Below are 26,524 nucleotides of genomic sequence, written 5' to 3'. Positions count from 1 at the left end.
TTTTTCAAAAATAGCAGACCTACCAGCTCGAGTGGCGCGCTACGAGCTTGTAGATCTTGTACAAGCTTGTAGAGCTTGTAGATCTGCTATTTTTCAATAGCTGAAGCATGACATAATGCTAACACCAAAAGGGGTTCCCGCCCCAAATTGGGTTATCAGAGTATTTCTACATTGTGGTGTTGATATTTAAGTAAAACAAAATGTGAGTACTTCTTCCATCCCAGGCTGTCGGCCTACATCGGAGCTGCCAGGCTAATGTTCCCTCTAGTGCAGCGTTCACTCACAGCAGATGGGGATGTTTGGCCAGACACTGAGCCGGGGCGGGGGGGAACGTTGGGACCCCAGGGGTCACCCCTGTTGGGTGTAGCTGTGTGTGTGTGTGTGTGGGGGGGGGGGGGGGGGGGGGGTTGTCAGGACAACATGTCAAATGATGGATATTGCCGGGGAAGGTGACGATTGTGCGAGTCGTCATCGGCTCTCGAGGTGAGGCGTGATTGGTTCAGATGTTTTGGCGGAGTCTGCGGTCGCTGAGGGCAGATCGACTTGTCACCTCATCAGTGTTATCCCAGCCCCACCCCCATACCCACAACCACCCACACCACCACCCCCTTCCCATCGCACACAACGCCATCTCTCACACACACAACGGCCTTGCCATGTCCGCTTATTATAATAATTATTGTTATGTTTTTTTAGCTTGTTTCTAAAATGTAGTTGTTTATTTGGGGCTTGCTTCCTAAATGTTGTTTAAACCAGTGGTTCTCAAGCATTTTCATGTCAAGGACACCCAGATGAATATGTAATGTTAATTGTCTGCGTATCCCCATCTGAAAACATTTTGTGCCAGGGACCAGATTTGTGTTGTTAAAATGTTCCAAAAATATCTACAAGCTGCACAGCGTATTACATCCCATTGTGAGCTTCCAGATCGTCTATTTTCAAATAGCCGATGTATAAAGTGCCCATGTGTTAGTCGCTACTTTCTCTCTCTCACACACACACACACACACACACACACACACACACACACACACACACACACACACACACACACACACACACACACACACACACACACCAAGCATAGCTCAGCACAAATCGGGTGTATAGAATATCAATTTCTGTTTCTCAATGTGTCTTAGGGAACATGCTTGTGGTTTTCTAGAAGTAGTGTGTGTGTGTGTGTGTGGGGGACCTCTGTGTGCTGCTTGGCCCCATGCAGACATCATTTATTAAAGCTGCAGTGCGGAACTCATTTGATTGAAAAAGTAGGTCGTTTTATACCATATAGTCCAGTGGTTCCCAAACCTTTTAGCCCGTGACTGGGACCCGTGCTGGGACCCAAGCTAGTGAAAATAGCTGATTGATAGGCGTAGATCGGCTAGTTTCACTACTTCTTATTTTATTATTATTTTTTTATTCATGGACTTTCTTGGATTTGTTTGTTGGTTTTAAAATGTATACATTTCTTTAACCCATTTTGGGGCGGGAACCCCTTTTGTTGTTAGCATTATGTTATGCTTTAGCTATTTAAAAATAGCAGATCTACAAGCTCATAGCGCGCCACCGAGTGGCACGCTACGAGCTTGTAGGTCTGCTATTTTTGAAAAATCGAAGAACGACTGACATAGAAACATAGCTTTTTCAGAAAACTGTCAGGATGTAGAAGACATTTTTAGAATCTGATCTCAGGTCAAATCTGCAGGTCAGTGCTACGTATGTCTCCCCTGGACAAGCGGCTCTGCCACGAGACCCAGGTTCTAATAGCGGGTGCATGGAACATAAAACTTCGGCATTGCAGCTTTAAATATTTCCGTCTTGGAACCTTCCACCGGAAATATCTAGTCTATCTTCTCTGTTCCTCAGAGATCCACTTAAAACTGCAAAAAAATACAGAACAGCAGTTCAGCTCACTCTGCTCTATGACCAGCAGTGATCTCTGACCCTGGTCCAGGTTGAGTAATCCCTCCCGCGGTCTGAGAAAGTAACGCTTTTAGTAACCTCACGATCATCATGTTTAAAATTCATGAATTCCACGCGGGGGTGAGAGGTGTGTTGTGTGTTCTTTTTCATTGAAACATGTCGAAACGAAAAAACCCACAAACCACGATTTTCGGTGTTATTATTAGCATTGCTTGAACAGTTGGACCTGGGAACCTTCTGACTCATAACACTACACTATAATACTGCTAATACCACCAGTATTACTACTACTTTTACCTTCTAACACTTCTAACTGCTACCACTACCAATGCCAATACCAATCCCATTGATATCCCCCCGTCTCTCTCTTCCAGGAGTACATGGTCCATCGTAAACACACCTACATGCGTCTGGATGGATCCTCTAAGATCTCTGAACGCCGAGACATGGTGGCTGACTTCCAGAGTCGGTGGGTTTGAGGTTTTTTATTCCTTATTTATTTGAATCCACACATTACAATTAATGTAACAGGGTTGACAGTTCATGGGCACCTAAGGATGCACATGGCTCCTTCTCCTCCACACGAACTGCCTATAACAGCCAAGACAGAGAGAGACGCACACGCACACACACATACACATGCACACACATGTGTGCGTGTGTGTGTGTGCGCGCGCGCACGCGCATGCGACTGCGCGCACACGTCTGTAAGTTTTTTGTGCAGAGTCAGACGTGTGCGTGTGCGTGTGTGGTATGCTCTGGTTTGCATTAGTGTGTGGGATAGGGGCTTTGTCTCTGTGGGGGTGGGGGGATATGTAGAGTTTGCGGTTTTGTGAAACATCCATGAAGTTCACCACTGTTCCATCCACCCTGCACACAATCACTGTCCATATGCTAATAGCATGGTTAATGTTACTCTGTCTGTCTGTCTGTCTGTCTGTCTGTGTGTGCATGCGTGTGCGTGCGCGTGTGTGTCCACGAGTATTGTAGAATTTGAGAAATAGACGTTGTGAGGACAATTTCCCTGGTCAAGAGAAATGGTTATTTTACAGTTAAAAGACAAGACTTGGGGAGTTGGGTTGGGCTTTCAGTCGGGAAAAGACTCAGGCTGGGGTTAGGGTCACTGGATGAGTTATTTAGAGGTTAGTTTTGGGGGGGATCGGGGTTGGAGTTATGCCTGATTTAGACATAGTTGTGTGCCAGTATCGTGCACAGAGAATACCGACCTACAAGCTTTTCGGCTTTAGGGTTTTGATTAGAAACGTCAAAGAATTCATAAAATCACCATCTAAAGTGTGTGCGTGGGTGCGCGTGCGTGCGTGCGTTTTTCTCTACAATTTCTCTACAAATTGCCAATCTACAATACAATTTTCTCTCTATCTCTCTCCCTGTGCAGGACGGATATCTTTGTGTTTTTGTTGAGTACGAGGGCTGGGGGACTGGGCATCAACCTCACTGCAGCAGACACCGTGAGTTTCATTGCAACAGTCACCTCATCAGTACAATATCATGACAATACTATAGTTTCATAGCAAACAGTCACCTCATCAGTACAATATCATGACAATACTATAGTTTCATAGCAAACAGTCACCTCATCAATACAATATCATGACAGTAAAATCCACCCGTACAACATGCTGGAGCTGCAACAACCGGGAACCGACTGGAACTAGCTTCAGCTGAAATGTCTATTTTGTTGATTTATTTGTTTTGATTTCCTCCCCTTGGGTAGATTCCTTGTACTGTATGTCCAAAATCATTACTTTTCAGGAAATAAAAATAGCCTCCTGTGTAGAAAAAATAACTTTCCATTGTTTTAAGTATTTATAGAATGCACAGACTAGCTTCTGAGCAATGATGCTCTAGTGTAGGGGAACCTTATAGGCGGACCGCGGTCCACGACCACCTCTCTGTGGACCCTGGGCTTCCCTTGGTGTGACTGTACTAAAAGATATAGAGCCCCGCTCTCCGCTGACCACTGTGTGGCCCGCGCCTCGCTCATGGGACCGGACCTTAGTCTCTTTCAAAAATTATTAGTGGACCTTCAGCATTTCTAGTTGAGGACCCCTGCTCTAGTGCGTCATTGCGAAAACTGCATGACAGGCGGAAGGTCAGCAACGCTACACAATATGGTGATTAGATACCATTAATAGTCTCTCTCTCTCTCTCTCTAGGTGATCTTCTATGACAGTGACTGGAACCCCACTGTGGACCAGCAGGCCATGGACAGAGCTCACAGGCTGGGTCAGACCAAACAGGTCACTGTGTACCGCCTCATCTGCCAAGGAACCATCGAGGAGAGGATCCTACAGCGGGCCAAGGAGAAGAGCGAGGTACACACACACACACACACACACACACACACACACACACACAGGCCTGTTGCAATACGCTTCTAGAATCGTCAACGTTTCCATGTTGAAAAATGTTCATATTCCATATTTTCTGTTGTTCCATGTGCCTCATATTGATAAGATGACATTTGTCAATATGAGGCATATGGAACAATAACAAATATTAGTCAGGGATCCAGTCACTCAAACTTTGAGAGAACCTGTTTTTTCTATGAAGTTGGTCCTCAGTAGGTTGTATGGGCTGTCAATAAATGCATCCCAGATGTGAATTCTATGAGCAATCTTATAGTCATTCCACACTAAACAAATGATTAAAATCAACCCAAAATCAAAGGATCTGTGGTGACTTTATTGCCCTCATGCTCAAAATGCCATGGTTTGATATGTTGATTATTCTTTTGGATAACAGTGACGCACCAGAGTGGTCAGAGTACAGTGATGGAGTTAAGTTCAATCAGAGACATAAATCGTGTAAAAGATCCAAACATATCAGAGTCAAGATCAGAGATTACTGTATTTTCTGTGTAGGCTACTACAACTGTTAAATGTCAGCGTCATTTCTGGCAGACTGCCAGACACAGAACAATATTTGACTCATTGTTTTGCCTGTTTTGCCAGTCCAACAATTTGCACAATCCTCTCACACAGTATACTGTATCATAGCTGCCAAATATCCGAGCAATTGTACAATTGTACCCACATGCAGAGATGGCATGTGCAAGTGGCTGATATTTCCTGAATATTATAGCCAAAGCAAGCATCCATGTCAAAGTTAAATCCAATTTCTTAAATAAAAAGTCTTTGAGGCTTTACTAATCATTATTACAGTAATGGGAGACACAATTGGCAAGCCCAAATCCAAGCACTCGTTTCTATTTTAGACATTAACCACATGCCTGGCAATTCTGGGTCAAAAATTGACAATCTACAACCTTATATAGACCGACTATTATTGGTGTAGAGGGGGAAAAAAGGAGTGTACCAATTACAGACCCCTGAGGTCTGTGTCGAGTGGAAACCTTGTATGTCCAAAACTGTTACTTTACAGGATTCAAATTCACCTAACCAAGTTAGAATATGGAGATAAGAGGTTTATGCCCGACAGCATGTGTTGAAACACTGACTTGAGATCAGTGGACTGCAGCATCTGAGTTGTGTTGACGGTGTGTCCACAGATCCAGCGCGTGGTCATCTCTGGAGGAAACTTCAAACCTGACACTCTGAAGCCCAAGGAAGTGGTCAGCTTACTGCTGGACGACGTTGAGCTGGAGAAGAAATGTATGTACACGCACGCACGCACGCACGCACGCACGCACGCACGCACGCACGCACGCACGCACGCACGCACGCACGCACGCACGCACGCACACACACACACACACACACACACACACACACACACACACACGCACGCACGCACGCACGCACGCACGCACGCACGCACACACACACACACACAGGTGCATGCATGTCATGTCATTGATAAAACAATATATACACTGCATGTATATCGCCAAGGGTTCGATTGGGGGTAAGTCCCTGCGACACACTAGCGTCATGTCCAGGGTGTGTACTTGTAGTAGCTGCTTCACGCTACAGAAACAGGAGATAGGCTCCTGCCCTATGGCCCTCATGGCTCGGCAAGGCTACTTACTATGTATATCGTCAAAGTTTTCTTATATATTCCTTAAATTATATTTGTGTGTAGATTTCAGGGTATACAGTAAAAAAAAAGAAAGACAAGAAATACATGCACGCATGCACGCATGCACAAACACTGCCTGCAACTTGTCAGAGTCAGCAACACGAGGCAGTTTTATATGCAAGGCATATTTCAACACCAAGGCAATGCAGTGTGCTTTACACAGAACATCAAGGCAATGCAGTGTGCTTTACACAGAACATCAAGCAAAGGAAACAGAAATAGAATAAAACAATAACAGATACAGTTACAGTGCAGAAGAGAAAAATAAAAGTACCTCGATCAAAGGCAGCGGCAAACACAAAGGTCTTTAGTTTTGTTTTAAAAGAAATGAGAGCGGCAGCAGACCTCCATTTCTCTGGGAGTTTGTTCCAGATACGTGGTGCATAACAACTAAATCCTGCTTCCCCACGTTACATTAGGTCTTAGGGACACAGAGCAGACCTTTTCCCAGATGACCTGAGACGTCTGGGTGGTTCATGTTATCGTACTAGATCAGAAATGTGTTTTGGCCACAAACCATTCAAAGCTTTATAGCCAACAGTAGTAAAAGGGGAGAGAATAACTTTCCAATTGATTACTTTTCAAAAACACACGCCATTCTACAGTGGGCGAGAGGTTCTTACACCTCAAGTTAAATGCTTTTGACTTCAAGTCGACAGCAGGATTTACCTCACTTCCATGAGGACTGGAGAAAATCAACTGTAATGTCATGTCAATCCGATACAGTACTGTATGTTATGCTGAACCTTGACGATTCCCATATTGAAAAGGACTCAAAATGTCATCACCTTTATGTCCAGAGATTTCCTCACTCTTCACCATTGGAACACTAAAAGAAGCATGCCCCACTTTATCATCCATTTTAAAACAGGAACATCATTTATAAAAATGCCACTCATTGACGTCTTCTTTGGCTTCATTTTCAATCCGGATCCATTGGCCGCCTGCTGCATTACTCACATCACCTGGCAATACTTTTTTTTAGAATGTACGTGTATGTACAGTATGTGCCACTAGTTGACTACCCTGTTAGTTCTGGTTGATCTTGTTAACCCAAGTGTGTTCTTACAGCAATGCAAACTTGCATATGATATGGGGTGATGCAGTGCTACCAGAATGTGTCATTAAGAAAGTCACATACGTATATACCGCTAACATGTTACTCTGGCCGTCTGGTAATTCTGTGACGCACGCACGCATGCGCACACACACACACACACACACACACACACACACACACACACACACACACACACACACACACACACACACACACACACACACACACACACTCACACTCACACTCACACTCACACTCACACTCACACACACACAAGCGGTCCAAGTTTTAAGTGTGTGTTGTGTGTGCTTTGCAGTGCGTATGAGGCAGGAAGAGAAGAGAGAACAGGAGGAGACCAGCAAAGTGAAGGATCGCAAGAGGAAGAGAGAGAAATATGCTGAGAAGGTAAAGTCACACACCGTAATTCAGTAGTTCTCAATAACAAGGTAAAGCCACACACAGTAATACTGTAAAGTCACACACAGTAACCACTCTCTAACCTTTCTTCATTTCAAGGATGCCCAGTTTGACATGCATTATGAATGCATGTCAAACGTGCATGCTGAAAATAATGTATTAAATTATTTATTAAGTAGCCGTGCAATAAGCGGGATAATTGACGCTGCGCCGGTTGTTGTTGAGAAATAACTCCCGACAGGCAGGATGATTAAACACAGAGGTGAAGCCACCTTAATGGTCCAGTTAACCCGTTACCATAGGGGGCGGTAGGTGGAAAGTGCCAGACAAATGAACGAAATAAGCAAAGACAACGAGCTCTTGTTGTCTGCCGCTTGAACCTCTGTGCCAGCAGCCACAGAGCTCTGTTGTGTCCGTCTGATCTTCATTTGTGATCGTGCGATCTCAAATTAATGTTTTATAAAGCCCCGAACATCGCATTTTGGCGCATTATGAGCCATAATGTTAGTGAAGTCTGCGTGCACGTTGCATGTGAACGGACAATTACGGAATTTGTCTGTTTCTTCCATGGAGGTTAGCGGGGGCTAACAACGATGCTAAAAACAGGTGAAAATATTTTTTTAAACTCTGGATCAAAGGCTAATTCATCATAAGCCGTCTTAACGTCTCTGGCTACCTGGGCATTATTAAATATAACTCGGCTAATCGTTTGTGGCGTCCAAACCGTTAACATGCACACGACTCCGTTAACATGCACACGACTCCGTTCCGTTCAGAAGAAGAGTGAGGAGTGTGAGCCCAAGAGGAGGAAGGAGGTGAACCTGGTCATCCCTCACGCCGTCGCTCCGTCCGCAGACAACTCCAACCTGTCGGCCGACGACTCCTACGTCAGCGTGGACATGGACTCCTCCGCCCTGCCCAGCCCCTTCAGCGAGGTACGTGTTTTTCTCCTCCTTCCAGGACAGTGCTTTTCAACCTTTTTCATATCGAGAATCCATTATTTATTCAGCATTTGAGCCACGGACCACCATTTGACGACACTTAGCCTCTAAGACACGAAAACTAAAGAATATTTTGTTGTTGTTGGATATTTTTTTGTCCACAATTCCATGCTGTGTTGATGTGGTACCATTCGGAGAGATAACAGGCAAATGTTGATCAAAATAACAATTCTAGTTGTGTAGACTTCTTGTTAAATGAATTTAGTAATGCAGATGTTTAACAAAAATGTTACTCTTGAGAGCGTAAAGTGAAACCAAATGGGCATGTAAATGTGCACTGCCCATGAAGAGAAGATCCGTCGATTTTAATAAATAGCAGATTTGTTTGAGTAGCCAACATATAAGTGGTTAATATTGTGATGCTATGTTAACTACTATCAATGGAGACCCATTGGAACACCCCCCCCCCCCCCAAGGACCCCTGGCGGCCACTTTCAGAACGTGATATATTTGGTTAAAGTTTTTTTTCAGTAACAGGGGTCTCCCTGTCTCTCCAGCTTTATTAAACAGAAAATACATTTTCAGGTTGTTCTCTGCTCACTTCTTTGTGCCATTGCGTCCAATTTCGCGTCCAATTTCGCATGTCTATCCTGTAGCCTGTATGAGTTCTCTCTCTCTCTCTCTCTATTGATCGAAAAAAATAAAATGGTATCCCGACCTTAAAATAAATGTTCTGTTTACCACCATCTCTGCGGTTGCCTCTATAGCATCTTTGACCGTCAGTTCTTCTCATTTTGGGTGTTCGTACAAACAATGGTGGTAAACACAAACAAAAGCAAAACAGCTGAGGAAGGAAAGTAGTCCATCATTATCGCAGTGGTTCTCAAACATTTTCATGTCAAGGACCCCCACATTGATATGTATGTGGCCGCAGACCCCCATCTGGAAATATTTTTGTACTAGGGACAGACCCCCAGAAGAGAAGATTTGTTTAAAAAAAAAAAAAAGTTTTCCCTTTTTTTCTGTTCAGAATTGTTAAAACCCATCTGATCTGGGTAGGCCTAAAGTTTGATTTGGGGCCGACAGTCTGAAAGTTGCCTAAACGCCTTCTCTATAATGTGTGCGCTGTTATTATGCGTGCATTACTGTCTGTCCTCCTCCGCTCAACATCCTGTCTTTCATTCGTCTCTTTCATTTCATGGGTTCATCCTTCCCACCTTCCTCCACACACACACACACATGGTTCATTCCGTCTTGTTCCTGGTACGCCACTGATTGTCACTGCTGTTTCTGACGTGGTGTGTGTGTGTGTGTGTGTGTGTGTGTGTGTGTGTGTGTGTGTGTGTGTGTGTGTGTGTGTGTGTGTGTGTGTGTGTGTGTGTGTGTGTGTGTGTGTGTGTGTGTGTGTTGTCCAGGTGTCGGTGAACAGCGACATCCAGCCTGGCTCGGTGCCAGTGGACGCAGACGAGAGCAGCAGTGACATGCTGGTCATCGTGGACGAGCCCATGTCCTCCACGCCCAGAGCCCCCCAGAGCCCCACCTCCCTGTCTGGATCCCTGTCTGACAACATGAACGGTGAGCAGGGGGGGGCGTCCATACAGTATGTCCGTACAGTACATGGACAAATTGATGTGTCCGTGGCAAAGACTTGGAATTGTCCGTGTCAGGTTTTAGATTTTCTTTTCTTTTTTGAGTGGTGCAACGACTCCAAGGAACAGCAATGTCCGTGTACACCTATGTGTTGTTCATCTAAGTATGAATGAGTACCAGTAGGGGGCGCCAGAAACAGAGAAAGGGATAGTGCTGCACTGTTGCCTGCTAATGAGAGAGAGAGAGGTGGGGGGGGGGCATTTGCACCACTCAGTTCACACGGGTGTGATTTTTTACACGTTATAATGTTCTTATTTTGATGTTAAGACCCTGTTAATCAATGTCAAGTCTTTTTGTCAAGGTTTTCTTCAGAATATACGGACACTTATTTACTATGACACACACTATGGCTAGCATATTAGGAGTCCAACTAGTAGCAGTTCTCAAATGTTTTATTTACAAGGACCCCCTTAACTCCCCCCTTAGTGTTCAAATGATCACTCTCAGAGTTACAGACCTGTTATGACATTCAGGGCTAGCTCTTTACATGTGTCTGATAATATTATTGTCCAGTGTCAAAATGGAATTTTGACCAAAATGTCCACCACAAGCCAGCATGGCTCTGATCCCTGACGGGGGACAGGGGGGATTCTTGGACACAGACAATAGTAGATACACACACTTGGGGAAAGTGTTCCAGGATACAGATCACGGTTACAGGAAGCATCGTCTCCTCCATATGTGGCGCCTGGCAATTATCACACACACTGAACAGAATCTAATCAATGCCATAACTCTTGGCTTGGGCATTCCCTGCATGCATTCCCTGCATGCCTCTCGCAACTAATTTATGGATATTCCCGAGGCTTCCAAATTATATGAACACAAGCAGTTGACATTTGTATCCGTCCAAGCTGTATAATGGAATCCTTAGGGCCGATTCTATTTTACCGCTGTTTCGAAGCTGTAGTGGCGAAATGATTTCGGCTCGTCAGAAACTTTCAGTAGCACCGAAGAGCCGACTTTAGGACGGTCCCCGTCCCTCCGAACCTCAAATTATGTCACATTATAGGCTCTACAGAGCTGAACCGACTTTTATTCGGCTCTAAAATAGTATGAGTATGAATCGGCCCTTACGCCGTTGTTACTGTGGTCGAATGTACTTGCACTTCCAAAATGGTCACTTCTCTACTGTCCTCATCAACAACATCTGAAAAGGCATAATTTTAATTATTGCATGGATTCAAGTTCTCACTGATTTCCATCTGATACCATGTCGCCAGGTGGAGCATGTAGATGGTAAAGTCAATCCCTACACTAATAGTAGATATTGACATAAACCATATTTTAACGTATTATTTTGTAAATTAACGTCCTTCTTGAGTAGCAGTAGCAGTAGCAGTATAAGTAGCAGTAGCAGTAGCAGTAGCAGTAGCAGCAGTAGAATACACGTTCTGATCAGCTTCCATAAACAGTCTTGCATAAAGGCAAAGGTTAAAGCCTCAATCTGCGGTTTCATCATTGTTAGTTTCTTCAACAAAAAAACAAAAGATTAATCCCTGCACACATGGACACACAAGCACACACACCCACAGACATATGCATAGACACACAAAAGTGTTTTTAATAACTTTTTATCTGTATTACCGTATTGGTTAATGCATTGCACATGCACACATAATTATGCGCACACATATGCACACACACACATACACACACACACACACACACACACACACACACACACACACACACACACACACACACACACACAAAGAAAAGACACACAAGAATTGTGTTTTTAATTATTATTTCTTATTGGTATTACCGTATTGTTTGATTGTTTAATCCCGACGCGGTCTGCATTGTTTATTTCTCTGTTTCAATAATAGAACAGTTTTACACAGCGTAGTAATGGAAGACGTGTGTTAGGCAGCACACAGAACACACAGCAATCACATCCAGCACAAACATATTGTACATCATGTACTAAATATCGGTTCTCCCTTAATCCATTAAGACAAGAGGCTGATTCTACAAATGCCTCCTAAATCCCAAGTCGTTTGCTATATGTCATTTAGTTGTTCTGGGGCAGGGGTGGGCATTGCTGATGGAGGGGGCCACTATATCCACAGGGTCAGATTACATATACTGTCGGGCAGAAACCTCTTATCTCCATGTTTTAGATGTGTTTGTAATTAATGCCCTACTTTGTCATTAGTAGCAAAAAATACACCATCTACAAGCTCAAAACGCGTCGCACAGCTTGTAGATCTATTACTGTATTTTTGCTATTTCTTCTGAATTATTTCTTAGCTATTGGAATCCTGAAAAGTTTAAATTGTATTTAATTTCAAATGCATATAGGCCTACTTTTGTTAACTTCATGAACTTAAATACAAATACATTAAAAAGACAATACATTTGGTATACTAGCCATTAAGCTACTAAGAAATTGATGTTTGCATGTTTGGAATTGTAACAGCTGAAATAAGTAATATATCAGTATTCGGATATGAACCTATGCGGGCCGCATTAAGTGAAGGTGGGGGGCGGCATGTGGACCCGAGGGCGCCAGTTTTATGTCCCATGTATGCTCAGTCTAGGGCTCCTATCTCCATAATTTAACTTTTTGTGTTTCTTCTTCAATTAACGCCCTACTTGATCATACTACAGCATCACACAAACAGGGCATATAAGGTTTCCACCCGACAGAGACGGACGCTATGTAAACCTACGCAATCGGCTCTGAGTTGAAGGGCAGTGTGATTGTGAGGTACCACAGACATTTAAAACTTGATAACGGTGTGGAACACTGTTTACGTTTTCCGTGACCTCCGTGGAAGTCCCACTAATCCCCCCCTCCTGTCCATATCAATCCAACATGATAGTACTATCTTGTATAGGGCTGTTTGTTTTACTTGGCTTACAGTGAGGCTTCAGCGTGCAGCTGGAGGAATACGCTATAGTCGACACGTTAAAACATCGGTGTCATTTTAGATTTATTTCGGATGGGTGGAACCCTCATATGTCCAAACTGTCCCCTTTTCAGGATTCAAATTCTAAAGTAGCAGATGTAGATTTTCACTAGTTTGGGTCCCAAGGAAGACAACACATTTCTCAAATTTGTTTTAGCCTGGGTCACAGGCTAAAAGATAATCCATAGCTGTAGCCCTGCTCTAAATGTGAATCCTCGATTGCTTGATTGCTCGATTGATTGAATTCTTTAAGTAAAAACATGTGCGTACAGTACAATAGCAGGATAAACACAAAGAAATCTGGAATGGAAGGCTTATTTCCATTGTGTTCCTTTGGAAGATAGTTCAACACACAACAGTGATATAAAAGTGATATATCTGAATGATGTTATAATTAGGGCATAATGTAGCTATGAATAGTTCTGCTATCATTCATTTGTGTGAAGATTGTCCAATCTGGACAATCTTCCAATCTTTTAACCCATTTAAACCACGAGCATCCATGTCACTTTAGATTTTAACCACTTTTAACCATCATTTTATACTTTGGCTACTTTTGTAAAACCATAAAAGAATGTGCTCAAATCTTTAAATACATGTTTTTTCTAAAGCGAACGTTTTAAGATGAGGGTTCACGGACAAATAAACATACTTTCGGGTGGTACTTGACATGAAAAGGTTTGAGAAGCAATGACATAGAAACAACAAGTTTCTCACAAAACTGTTTGGAAGACATTAATGTGGAATCGGCCTCGGGTCTAAGCTGGTTAAATCCCTCGTTGAACGTCTGAGGTAATGTTGGGACTCAGGAAACATCTGTGCCGTTTTGGTGACAACAATGTTCTGACAGAGCTATTTACTACAACAACAGAACATGTGGCGCTTGCTGTGCTTCTGGGTGGGTTTTTGAAATCTCCACGGTGCATCCGACTTGGCCGGGGCGGCCAGGCGGCACTCCAAGCAACGCGCTACGCTCACACATAACCAGCGGGGGAAGAATCAACATACTCTACCATGCAGCTTGTATCAGTTATAGTGTACCAGTAAGACGCCTTGAGGTCACGTGCACGCATCCGCCTTGTTGACTGCAGACTGCTGGGCGAGCGCTGGTGCTTTTGGATGTGGGGTCAGATCAACATATGGAATTAATTCTGTACTGGCCATATATGGCGCGTGTCTTGAGTGAACAGGGTTTGATGAGGTCAGATCAACATATGGAATGTCAGAACAGGTCAGCTCCATATATTGAGATCTAAGGATGGCGGCGGGGGCAGTGTCTTGAGTGTACAGGGTTTGATGAGGGCCCAGGTAGGGACGGGCCTTAATTTTCAGGGCCTGTTGAGAACTCTACTATAACTTTGGGGTGCGCCCATCTAGAGTTTGAACATCAGTTGAACATCAGTCAAAAGGGAGACATCGAAGAGGAAGGTGGGGTGGGGATCAACATATGGAATGTCAGAACAGGTCAGCTCCATATTTGGAGATCTAAGGGTTTGAGGTCAGATCTAGAGTTGCTGGCTGGCTCCATATATGCAGATCTAGGTGATGATCCAGTCTTCTCCATGTATGGCTATCCAGGGTTTGATGAGGTCAGTGTTCTTCATATATGGAGACGGCCATATATATTGGTGTCACGAGGCGTGAACATATATGGAGGCATGACACGGGCGTGACACGACACACTGACTGATGGGAAATGCAGGTTTTCATAGTAAAAGCGACGTACAGTCGCAATTATTTAACCAGCCACCTATCAGTTTTAACCAGCAACGTAATTGTTTTAACCTTAAACAGCAACATAGTTTTTGGCCCAAAAACTTGTTGTTGGAAGAATAGTGGTAGCAGCAGGAATCGAACTCGGGAAATGTGGGTTGAAAGTGGAATGAGTAGTCAACTCATGTGTTTGAGCTTGTAGATCAGCTATTTTTGCTATATTTGAATTGAAATCCTGAATTATTTTGTGCTGGTTTTGAATTGGAATCCTGAAAAGTAACATTTTTATTTTATATCAAATTTAGTTAGTTAAGTTAACTTGAACTAAATAAATAACAATAAATAAATAACATTAACATTGTAATACTAGTTAATTAAGCTACATAATTATATAGACCGACGTAATTAAAGTGTATCATGTTTGGAATTGTAACATCTGAAAACAATAATATATCAGTATTAACCTGCGGGCCGCATTAAGTGATGGTGGGGGCCGCCAGTAGCCCATGTATGGTCTGGCCCACTTCATGCTCCAACATTTGAAATGTTTTGCTTCCATCATTTGGACGAAACGTTTGGAGCCTCACCGACACCGGCTCTTCATCAGACCGATGTCTGATAAAGAGATAAACCAGGCGTTTCTCCCTGTTTTCTTGGTTTCCTTGCTCTCTTATTCCTTAATTCCCTTCTGTTTAAAGGACAGTAAAATGGTGCTGGCTGACAGTGGACCTGAGGTCTCTCCTCAGAGAGATGTGGTGTGACTGTGTGGTTTTCTAATGCTGCTTTACTGGATCCCAGCAGGAGACACAGAGAGAGAGGGAGACGCAAGGATGAGAGTGAGAGAGGCTACAGGGATAAAGCAGGGCTTATAGGCTCCGTACCAGACAGACAGACAGACACACAGACACACACACACACACACACACACACACACAGTCTATGGAAGAGGAGAACAGCAGTGGTTTCAGGTTCAGGTCTTAGTGTAATGATAAGTAATGCTGTGTAATGACACTCTGTTCTGGAAAACTCTCCGCGTTCCGAGCGGCGATCGTCTCCAGTAGCCAGAGAGACCCGGTCAACGCCAGGCTGGAGCCTGCCTCTCTCTCTCTCTCTCTCCCCTCCATCAGGCCTGATCGATGGAGTAAAAAGAGCAGGCCAGCAATGGGTTAGAGCTCCTGCCTTATACTTGCCGGTATGTGAGGGATAGACCTAGCCTGGTTAATAAACCAGACCGAATCAGCCGTTGGCAAAAATAAATTGCCTGCCGGCGGATTACGGTCTGGAGAGGCTCAATTGTACGCCCATTTCCTACACCAGAGAAATGGGGCGGCCAATCGGAACACGGTATGCAATATGGGCGGGCTTTGGTATAGTGACTTTCAATGCTTGAGACCTTTGACTGACAGTAGCTCTGACCAATTGAGTCAAAGAGAAAATGTTTCAACCCGCTCCCCTGGAAATGAAATCCAAGCTGAGCCTCCCCAGACTAATATCCCGCGGTCCGTGCGATATTAGTCTGGTTTATTAACCAGGCTAGGATAGACCAGGCCTTGGGGCGAGGCTACTGCTGAAGAGAGGTGGTCAGGGTGGGATGACCTTCAACCCAGGTCCATCAGGGTGGGATGCCACCCTGACATCCCACCCTGACCTAACCTGACGCTGCCAGATCCAAGAAGCTTGCTACACAAGTTTGTTTCAAAGCTTATTGGGATCTGGGATCTCGGGAGCCAATTCGATGACGGGGCTGTTCCTTTTTTTCAAGATACTTGGTAGATGATTGGATGGAACCGTTTGTCTATCACCGTGTGGGCGTGCAAACACAACCAATCATATTGATGTGTCTATATAGCGTCACATCCGGTTTCGCACATATCCCGCCTTTAGCTCACGCTGATTGGTTCGAACCGGAGCGGTTCGGTGTTAGCTCAATCCCCTGAGCGATCTCAGATGGATGCTGTGTTGGGGAACATGGTTACCCAATACCGCCCCATCTGGCAGAGTCAGGTTAACCCTGACCACCTCTCTTCAGCTCTCACGACGCTTCCTGTTCAAGCCAGGAGACACAGACTTTTTCGTCTCTGTGGTAAGCTTGGCAGGTGCTAAAGGCCACCCGCGTACCTGGTGCACCACCACCACCGGGGCTGTGGCTGTTTGAAGAGCCACAACATCCCGAGCCACAGTGAACTCATTACGTCGACAGTGCTGTCCTCTGCTAGCATACGCAACGGCATGAGGGAAGGCGGCTGTGTAAAGCTAGGCCCTTCAACCCAGGTCCATAAGGACATCAGTGGACTTACCGGGTCAGATAGACGGCATCAATATGGCGGCTGCAGAGGATGGTTGAAGACGTGTGTGGATCCCTACCAGATGTGTATAGGGCCTTCATAGAACATCAAACTGTCTGTGACTAGTGGGACGAGGAAGGGGTGTATGCACTCCCCATCACTGATCACAATCACTGTGCAAACAGGAAAAGACATCATTTTACGTCAATGGTGGTCAAGCGTTGCTTTTGAGATGACGGTCAATGTGTAAATAACAGAGAGGTTGTTTATGGTTGTGTGTGTGTGCTCAGGTGTGTCCGGTCAGGAGACGGTCAGTCCGTGCAGGGGTCGTTCTTCTGCTGGCCGGTCGCGCGGGCGGCCCAAAGGATCCGGGGGCGGGACCGGGACCAAGTCTGCGGGAAAGGGGCGGGGCCGCAGGGCGGCCGGCGGCAGCGCGGCCGCCATGGCAGGAGCTATGGCGGGAGCGGCGGCCGCGTCCGCTGCCGCTTACGCTGCTTATGGCTACAGCGTGGCTAAAGGTTAGCGCACGCACGCACGCACACACACACACACACACACACACACACACACACACACACACACACACACTCGATCTGTGATTTCGTCAACTGTTTCGCTGTAGATTCTAGAACATAATTATATAACATGGGTTTAGAATGATAATTACCGGCATCATTTTACAACATGACGTGTTCAGTGTTTAGGAAATGTGGCTCTTTTCACGCTGTCTCACAATTCACAGATGTTCCTTATTCCGTGAGCCGTTGTACAATTGCACCATCCTTTTCCTCTTTCCCAGCAGGCATCTCTGCAGCTGTCCCCCTGCAGCCACCCTCGTCGCTGTCGGTGGGTCGGCCCGGAGCCGGCCCGGGGGCTTTCGGTGGAGCCGGCGTGGTGCCGGCCTCCGCCCAGCCCTCCGCAAGCCCCCAGAAACACCCTCCTGCACACAGCCTGCACCATCCCAGCCACACTCCACCCAGGAAGGGCAAAGGACCCGGAGGGCCTGGGGCCCGATAGTACCAGGGGGCGCCCATACTGCACGCATACAGTACATTGTCATTGCTGTCGGGCAGAAACCTCTTATCGCCATATACTAACTTTTGTTGTTTTGTTGTAAATTGAGCATTTGAGACGAATAACAGTCCATAATTTATTCTTACCCACAGCTGTCCTGACCACTTATCTATGATTTATACATTATGGATAATTAGTGTGGACTTAGACTGTTATTCGTCTCCACTGCTCAATTAACGCCCTACTTGGTCATACTACAGTGTCACACGAAAGCATGTAAAGTAGCACATCTACAAACTCGAAATGCGGCACAAAGCATTACGTTTTGAGCTTGTCGGTCTGCTACTTTTGCTTTTATTGTTGGACATAGGAGGTTTCCACCTGACAGAGACCATACATACATACATACATACATACATACATACATACATACATACATACATACATACATACATACATACATACATACATACAGTGGTTCTTAAACATTTTCATGTCAAGGACCCCCACATTGATATGTATTTAGCCACAGACCCCCATCTGTAAATTCAAACATTTTCAAAGCTACAAGCTCACAACACGTTTGTGAGCTATTTTTAACATACGGTAATAAGTATAAATTTGGGTTAAAGTTATTGTGATGTTATATTAACATATTTAGCAGTGGGGGTCCACTTTGAGAACAACTGCAATAGTACATGCATAGACAAATGCATACGCGCACCCACCCACACACACACACACACACACACACACACACACACACACACACACACACACACACACACACACACACACACACATCCATAAGTGACCTGCTCACACTGTGATTCATCTGTAAACACAGGCAACAGTATTTACAGTAGCTGAGACTGGCTGCCCTTCAACATGCTGCTAACATGCGCGCGCGCACACACACACACACACACACACACACACACACACACACACACTGGCACAGTGGTTCTCAAACCTTTTCATGTCAAGGACCCCCAAATCAGTATTTTTGGGGGGCAATAGTATCAAATAATGCTTGACTGGTTTTGATGCTATTATGTTTCTGTCGGGTATAAACCTGTATGTCCCAAACTGTTGAAAAAATATCAAAAGTAGCAGATCTACAAGGTCGAAACTCAATGCTTTGAGCCACGTTTCGAGCTTGTAGATCTGCTGTAGGGCGTTAAACTTACAATAAACTTACAAAAAGTTATGGAGATACGAGGTTTCTTCACGACAACAGCGACGATTAACTCATTTTGTCGGAGATCCCCCTCAAGCTCTCCCCGGGGGACCCCCACTTTGAGAACCACTGCATTAGCCCACAACACACACACGCACACACACACACACACACACACACACACACACACACATTATGGTCATGGTACAGTCTGTCGCAGTTCCTCGCAACGTCTGTTATTTTCATGTTTTTCCCAGTCAGCAGAAACTATCTGCTCCGAGTATTTCCGTCAGCGTTGTGACCACAAGAAGTTTTCCATTCGCTTTTTTTTTAATTATTTTGCAGAAGACACACGCTGTACTTTTCATTTACCTTGTTGGTGACACGTCTGATCGACGAGACAAGTCGATCATCACGTATCTAAAGAGGCATTTTGTGTCACACGCACTGAGCCATGTCTTCCGTCAGGCTAGAGCCCGAACCGAGATATATCGGACTGGCTGATATATTGGCCATTATTAGAGGTTTTTGTTTCACAACGATATTGACACTTGTGCAGCCGATACGTACCGATTTCTAACCGCTTTGAACTTGGGTGTCCCTATTTTGGGGCGTGTCGTTATACGCAAAACCTTTCAGAAGTTTTCAAAAATAGCAGATTTTGAAGCTTGTACAGATCAGATATTTTTTGAATAGGGCTAAAGTGGTTAAATGAAATAGTTCTGGTTGAATGTGTCTCAAATAGAAACTTGTTAGGGTCCATTTGGTTCCATCTGTATACTGTCAGAGTTGAGGGGGGGTCCTTGAAATGTAAATGTTTGCGAACCACTGGTCTAGGACTCCCCCAAAATTGGGACCAGCGTTGGACCTAAAAATGTGGCACCGGTCGGGCTCTTACCGTCAACCTTGGTTTTTAGTCTTTAGTGTGGTTGCTCACGCGTTAACACGCGGTAGGTTATTTAATTGTCGGTAGATAATTGTCCATCCCAACTTTTCAGTGACCCTGTGCCGTAGAGCTTTTCTAATAGAGCTCTTATATTTTTGTAATGAAGAGATGTGAATAACCAGTGTCGTTACGGAGGAAAAAAGCCTTTGTCCCGACTGAAGGACACATGAAAAGAGCAGTTAATATATTTTGAACAATGTTGTTTGAAATTTGATTGATGTAAAAGCGCTGCCCACACGTCAAACTCTTTGGAGGTTTCTTAAAGTCATGCTGTTGTATCATTCAGTTTAGTGGCCTTTTATGGCGAGGCCCATGAGCTCTGTTGTCATTGCAAGCCCACCTGTCTATGGTCTGTTCGAACTGCGATTCCCAGAATTCAGTTTGAAACTATCCCAAAGAAATACTGGCTCCAAAACGAACGCTACATGGCGCAGAGAATGCTTTTGAAGGCAATGATCAGAAAGGATACATGTATTATTTTTGAGTGGTGCAAGTGGTGCAACCACTCCTACAACCAGCAATGTCTGTGTACCTGTATCCTGTTGTCATGAGCACGAGTGGTGTGCGCATGCGTGAAATTGGAACAACACGAGTATGTGACTTATTAATACCAGTAGGGGGCGCCAGAAACAGAGAGAGGGGTATGCTGTGCCTGCTGCCTGCTAATGAGAGAGAGAGAGAGAGAGAGAGAGAGAGAGAGAGAGGGGGGGGAGTTGCACCACTCGGTTCACACAGGTGTGAAGAAAAACAGGTGTGAAGAAAAATACATTTCCGGTACAATTGCGGTCACCTGCTTCATTTTGGGGTTATTGTTGGGGCAGACACTCGCAACTAAAACATTTTTTTAGAGAAGTTGTCAGAAACATTTATTTATCAAAAATATCTTTTGTTTAATTGAAAAATGTACACAGTATGACTTCAAGTTAGGTATTTAATTTATGTGTGACAGTTCATGACAGATGTGAATCATATGTTCACACGAGCTAAAATGTATCAAAGCCATTTTCTTTATATTTAACAGGAAGGATACTCACTGACGATTCTAATGAGAAGTGTGTTGTGCTAGATCAGCGATTCCCAACCTGTGGGCTGTGAGGATATTGCAACAAAAACAAACTCACAGTATTTCTTGTTTAAAAACGTGAAAAATGAGTTTACATTGTGATACCGATAAATAGGTACGCAAGTTCCACTGATCCAAGTCAGCACATAATCGATTGATTGATCATTAAACATGCTCTGAAAATGCACACACATGGGTGGGCTGTGAAAGTTTTTTAAAGATTTTCAAGTGGGTCCAGCAAAGGTTGGGAAGCGCTGTTCTATGTCTATGCTGTGATGTTTGATGTTTATGGATTAAATGGCTTAGTGTGCCCTGACTCCTGCGTTCAATGAGCACCCATGGGTTCCTCTAGTTTTGTGTTAATAGCGTGATGATATGCTGATGATATGATGATGTTCTCTATCGGTGTACATAATATTAAGAGCCGCGTTTTCCTGCTGGTTTTTCGCTCATTCTCTTGTCTATTTTTATAGTTCATGTGTACATATGAAAAGAAAATCTGCCATTTTACTAACAGGAAAAGCCAAGTGAAAATAAACGAGTGTTAAATCTGTCCGCTGACTCGTTCTTGATCAATTGTAGTTTTTCTTTCCTTTTTTTAAACCATTTGTTATTTTAAGACCTGTAAAACTCTTAGAGTTATATAATGTTGCATGCCTGCTTGATGCAAATATCCAGCATTCTTAGAAGAAAATGCAATCTTTGCAAAAGTATTGAGGGTCCAAGTGGTAAAAGAAAAGAAAGAAATGCCTTTTATGTTTTGTTATTTTTTTACAATTTCCGCCTAGTACGACATGGCCAAAATAGGGAAGCCAGGCTGAACACGGTTTAAAAGGATTTATAGGTCAAAGCGATACAGATCTAGCTCTTAGGTGGTCTTCCTGCAGATGTGGATGAAGTAGCAGGAGGCCTTGTCCTGGCCTGGGTTGTAAGTGCTGAAGTCTCCATAGACACTGTGCTGCAGCTTTCCATGGAAGGCCTCGTTCAGCAGGGATTTGAAGCTGTCCAGACGATGAGGGTAGTAGGAGAGGCGGAACTTGCTAACATCTTCCTCTGGGCTCTAAGGGCCGATTCATACTCCTATTTTACCGCTGTTTCGGCGCTGTAGTGCCGAAATGATTTCGGTTCGTCAGAAATTTTCAGTAGCACCGAAGAGCCGACTTTAGGACGGTACCCGCCCCACCCCGAACCTCAAATGACGTCTACAGCGCCGAACCGACTTTTATTCGGCTCTAAAATAGGAGTATGAATCGGCCCTTAGTCTCGTGCCGGGCACTCGGATGGTGTAATCCAGAGTGACCATATGAGACTTAAGCAATATTACACTCGAGGGTGTGGTTTAACGTGATTATTGCCGGGACAGTGATGCAGTCAGGAACGAGACGTAGTCGAGTTCCACAAGCATCACTGAAGTGGCAATAATCACGTTAAACCACACCCTCGAGTGTAATATTGCAATTATACAACAGTTACCCTTAAAACTAAGAAAATCGCTGATTATTATTTTTTTTAATGACAGATGTAGTCACTACGACCACAAATGTCCCAAGAAACTAGCTAGCCTAGCCACCGAGTTTGCTAGCTCTCTGGGAAAACAGAGCAGCTGAATTCTTTGTTTTGATTAGGTGGTGAATGGTGCTGGTTTAATCCACGGCTAGAAGGCTGTTTCAACTCTTTGATCACCCACTTGTCGAACGCCTTCCTCCTCTCCTGTCGGGCCTTCGGGTCGTATTGGAGCATTTTGTCGCTGGCGTCTGTGCTGACCACGTCGAAGTCTTCCTCCAGCAGCATCATGGAGTCCACTCCTGTCACACATGCCGTGTCCAGCACGGTACGGACGCCCTGCTCCTGCAGCAGACCGACCAGCCAGCTCTTGTACTGCGGGACCGCGTGTCGCCGATGTACAGCTGCCACACCTTGGCCGCTTTCCCGCCTCCGTACTGGTCGGGCAGCCCCGCGGCCGCCACGCCCAACGAGCAGATTCTGAACACTCCCATGTTATTACAATTTACAATCTGATACTTTTGATGTTTTTGTGTGATGCTGTAGTGTGATGCATTGTGTCATTGTTACAGCGTCGACGCCGTAATGACACTAAAGGCGCTGGCACTCAGCTATTATTTCTGATGTATTGATTATGGCATATTGATGATGTCTGTTTGTTATCTCCAAATTTGGTTTCTGGTCAATCCGAGCCACAATGACGTTCATTATGAAATTAAAGAAAACATATGTGGAATGTTGCATGTTGGTGGTGTTGTTGCACCTCTCCCCTTGTGCACAGATAGGACCGGATGGAAGCAGACAGTCGCAACTGAAGCGTGGTGTTCCAACGAAGACGATTAAGTAAGTATACTAAGTTGGTTCTACTGGCACTGTGCACAGGAAATAGATACTTTATTCATCCCGAATCCTGATCTGATAATGTCCTTTCTTAAATAAATAAATGACTAAAGTTATTCCTGACTTGTCACCACCATTATTGTTTCCCATTGCTATGGTGTCTGTTGGGTTTCTCGTTGTGTTGTTGGGCGTGTGTGTGTGTGTGTGTGTGTGTGTGTGTGTGTGTGTGTGTGTGTGTGTGTGTGTGCGCGCGTGTGTGCTGGGTGACACGTGTGTGTGACTTTCTCGGTGGAGCAGACTGTAAACACAGGACGTCCAGGTGACAGAGGTCACGCTTACATAAGCTCCCGTCCTGGAAGCACTCTGACTTGAGTCACGTCCAACCTGTCAGGTCCAACACACACACACACACACACACACACACGTGTCCTTCCTTACACGTTGCACTAATGCAGGGATTCTCCAACGTTTCAAATTGATGGTTGCCCCTGACGTGTGACAATTCTCATGGCCGATCCCTGAAAAGAATACACTCAACGGCCACCGTAATGGGTACACAAGTCCAACTGCTCCTTAACGCAGATTTCTAACCAGCTAATCTGAAGGCAGTAATGGACTGCTTTTATAGGCATGTACTGTATGCCTGTATGATGATTGATTATTTTATTAGACAATAGAAAATGCAAACAGTACATGATACAGTCATAGCACATTGGTCCAAAAGGATAGCACCGAAAAAAGACCTTACGGTCCATTCGGGTCCCATGCATTCATTCACAAACACAACAATGACAATAATCGAGATATTTCAAAGACATAACTATGAAAAACAAATACATCGAAACACATACATATCAATCGGAGGGGTCAACACGATGTGCTGCAGTTCAAACCAAGCAAAGCAGTGACATTGAACGTGGCATGGCCGGTGATGATGCCACATGGGCAGGTCTGAGATTGTCTGGGATTGTCATGCACACTGGGGGTTTACAGAGACTAATTATCTGACAGTAGAAAATTGGAAAAACATTGCCTAATGTGATGTATCGCATCAGGCAATGTTTTTCCAATTTTGTATTGTCCAATTTTCTGTCTGTTCTATATCATTGCTGTCAGGCAGAAACCTTTATCCATATTCCATTTATTTATTTTTTGTAAAAAAACACCCTAGTCACAGAAAAGCATCAAAAGTACCAGATCTACAAGCTCACTTTTGAGTGTGTAGATATAATATTGGTCCACTCCTTGGGGTGATTTTTGTCACTGTATATTTGCACATACTGTACGTGAAATCCAAGTACAGAAAAAACACAAAAAGTTAGAATATGGAGTTCTACCCGACAGCAACCATATTTCTTTGCAGGAGCACTCGCAAGATTCGATTTGTAATGAGGCATCGTTTCTGTTATAGCGCCCACGCCATAATGACACTAAAGGTGCTGGCACTCAGCTTTTAGGCCTATAATTTATTTCTGGTGTATTGATCATGGCATATTGATGTATGATGTTATCTCTAAATTTGGTTTCTGCTCGACACGAGCCCCAATAACGTCCATTATGACATTCAATTAAATATATCAAAGAATACAACACATATGCGGAATGTTGCATGTTGCGCCACTCCCCTTGTGCACAGGATGGGACAAGTCGCAACTGAAGCCTCATGTTCCACAGGGAACGAAGGTGATTAAGTAAGTACTATAAATTGGTTCTACTGGCAGTGTGCACAGGAAATATGGCACTGATCGCTCCAGTGGTTTGTGAGATTAGTTTCCAGACAATTTGAGACAAACAAGTCAGGCACACACGCATATAGACAGACCCTCTTCTAGGCGGCTAGCCAGTATAGCCACCTTCAGGGTCAGGCACTAACACAGTAAGGCCACGAGGAAATTATGATGCCTGCTGGCTTGAAGCCAGACGGTGTCAGGTGTTGTGGGTGCATATACAGTATGTTCCTGGGCCTTACTGTCCCCATGGCATGCAGTAGCAATGGGGAACACTTTTTGTGTTTTTTCCCCCTGTAAATTAACACTCACTACTTGATAGTCACAGAAAAGCATAAAAGTATCAGATCCACAAGGTCTATTTTGAGCGTTTAGATATGCTACTTTTTACGTTTTAATTTTAATCCTGAAAAGTACAAGTTTTGGACATAATGAGGTTTCCCCATGACAGACGATTTGCTCCAAGCTATTTGTGGTGGTGGTGTGTGTGTGTGTGTGTGTGTTTGTTCCGTGCATGCAGTGCACGTGTGTGTTTACTTTAAGGCAAATATCAAAGTGACAACCTGACATTCTGTGCAGTGTCAAACACCTAGGTAAGGTCATTTGATTTCCACAAGCATGTATTTATTTCTTTATCGTCATTTACGGCGATAAAGAACTGACTGCCTTCGGTCACTCAGCACGTTTTACTTTACTTGAGTCTGTCAATACTTTATTCTCAGAGTTACAGACCTGTAAGAGTCCATGGAACCACCCCCTTGCCCCCATCCCCAAGGAAAATAACAGTTCTACAAGCTCAATGTCTTGCGGCCCGGCACACTGCGAGCTTGTAAATCAGCTACTCTTTAGTGACAATTGTATAACAAAGTAGGGTATTCATTTACAGGGGAAAACGTTGAAATATGGAGATACAAATACAATGCATCTGCCTGATCTTTCATTGTAGCTTTGGCAGCTTCTATAAATACAGTAGTTGCTGTCAGGCAAAAACCTCCATATTCTAACAATGAATGGCCTACTGATCATACTACAGTGTCACACATACAAGCTCAAAATGACACATTTTGAATTGTAGATCTGCTACTTTAATTTTTTACCTGAAATACTCAACTAAATAAACTACCGGTACTCAATCCTACCAAAATGGGGATCCAGTATTATTTCAACATCTAGAAGTTAGTTCAATATGAAAATGTATAAGAATGATTTTTAGAACGAGAGAAGTTTGATCTAATGACATTAATATAAATAACATTCATTTTCCAAAGAAACAAACCATGAA

At 44.2% G+C, this 26,524-nt stretch overlaps 2 protein-coding genes across 6 annotated transcripts in view; one reads left to right on the top strand and one right to left on the bottom strand.

Annotated features, from left to right (window-relative positions):
- ino80 (INO80 complex ATPase subunit) overlaps positions 1-21,719 on the top strand; it is a gene marked incomplete at its 3' end in the record, with an annotated part of 79,444 nt that extends 57,725 nt beyond the window's left edge. For 2 of the 5 annotated variants that reach the window (XM_083789670.1, XM_083789671.1), the window contains exons 29-38: positions 2,298-2,392; positions 3,320-3,392; positions 4,101-4,259; positions 5,456-5,558; positions 7,362-7,450; positions 8,239-8,397; positions 9,819-9,978; positions 17,260-17,487; positions 17,769-20,605; positions 20,869-21,719. In XM_083789670.1, coding sequence (XP_083645796.1) covers positions 2,298-2,392; positions 3,320-3,392; positions 4,101-4,259; positions 5,456-5,558; positions 7,362-7,450; positions 8,239-8,397; positions 9,819-9,978; positions 17,260-17,487; positions 17,769-17,986 — 1,284 coding nt within the window. Of the gene's footprint in view, positions 1-2,297; positions 2,393-3,319; positions 3,393-4,100; positions 4,260-5,455; positions 5,559-7,361; positions 7,451-8,238; positions 8,398-9,818; positions 9,979-17,259; positions 17,493-17,768; positions 20,606-20,868 lie in introns of those variants that run through there. The other 3 variants (XM_083789673.1, XM_083789672.1, XM_083789674.1) reach the window with 3 other exon arrangements.
- A 321-nt stretch (positions 21,720-22,040) lies between these two features.
- gnmt (glycine N-methyltransferase) lies at positions 22,041-23,169 on the bottom strand (the record flags this gene model as incomplete). Its single annotated transcript, XM_083790444.1, is given in 3 exon segments — positions 22,041-22,232; positions 22,856-23,052; positions 23,055-23,169. Coding segments are annotated over 3 exon segments (504 nt in total).
- Positions 23,170-26,524: the final 3,355 nt, after the last annotated feature.

This window comes from Protomyctophum parallelum (assembly GCF_964188405.1).
Source record: "Protomyctophum parallelum genome assembly, chromosome: 19".
Lineage (NCBI taxonomy): Eukaryota > Metazoa > Chordata > Actinopteri > Myctophiformes > Myctophidae > Protomyctophum > Protomyctophum parallelum.
This window is presented reverse-complemented; position numbering and strand designations above follow the sequence as displayed.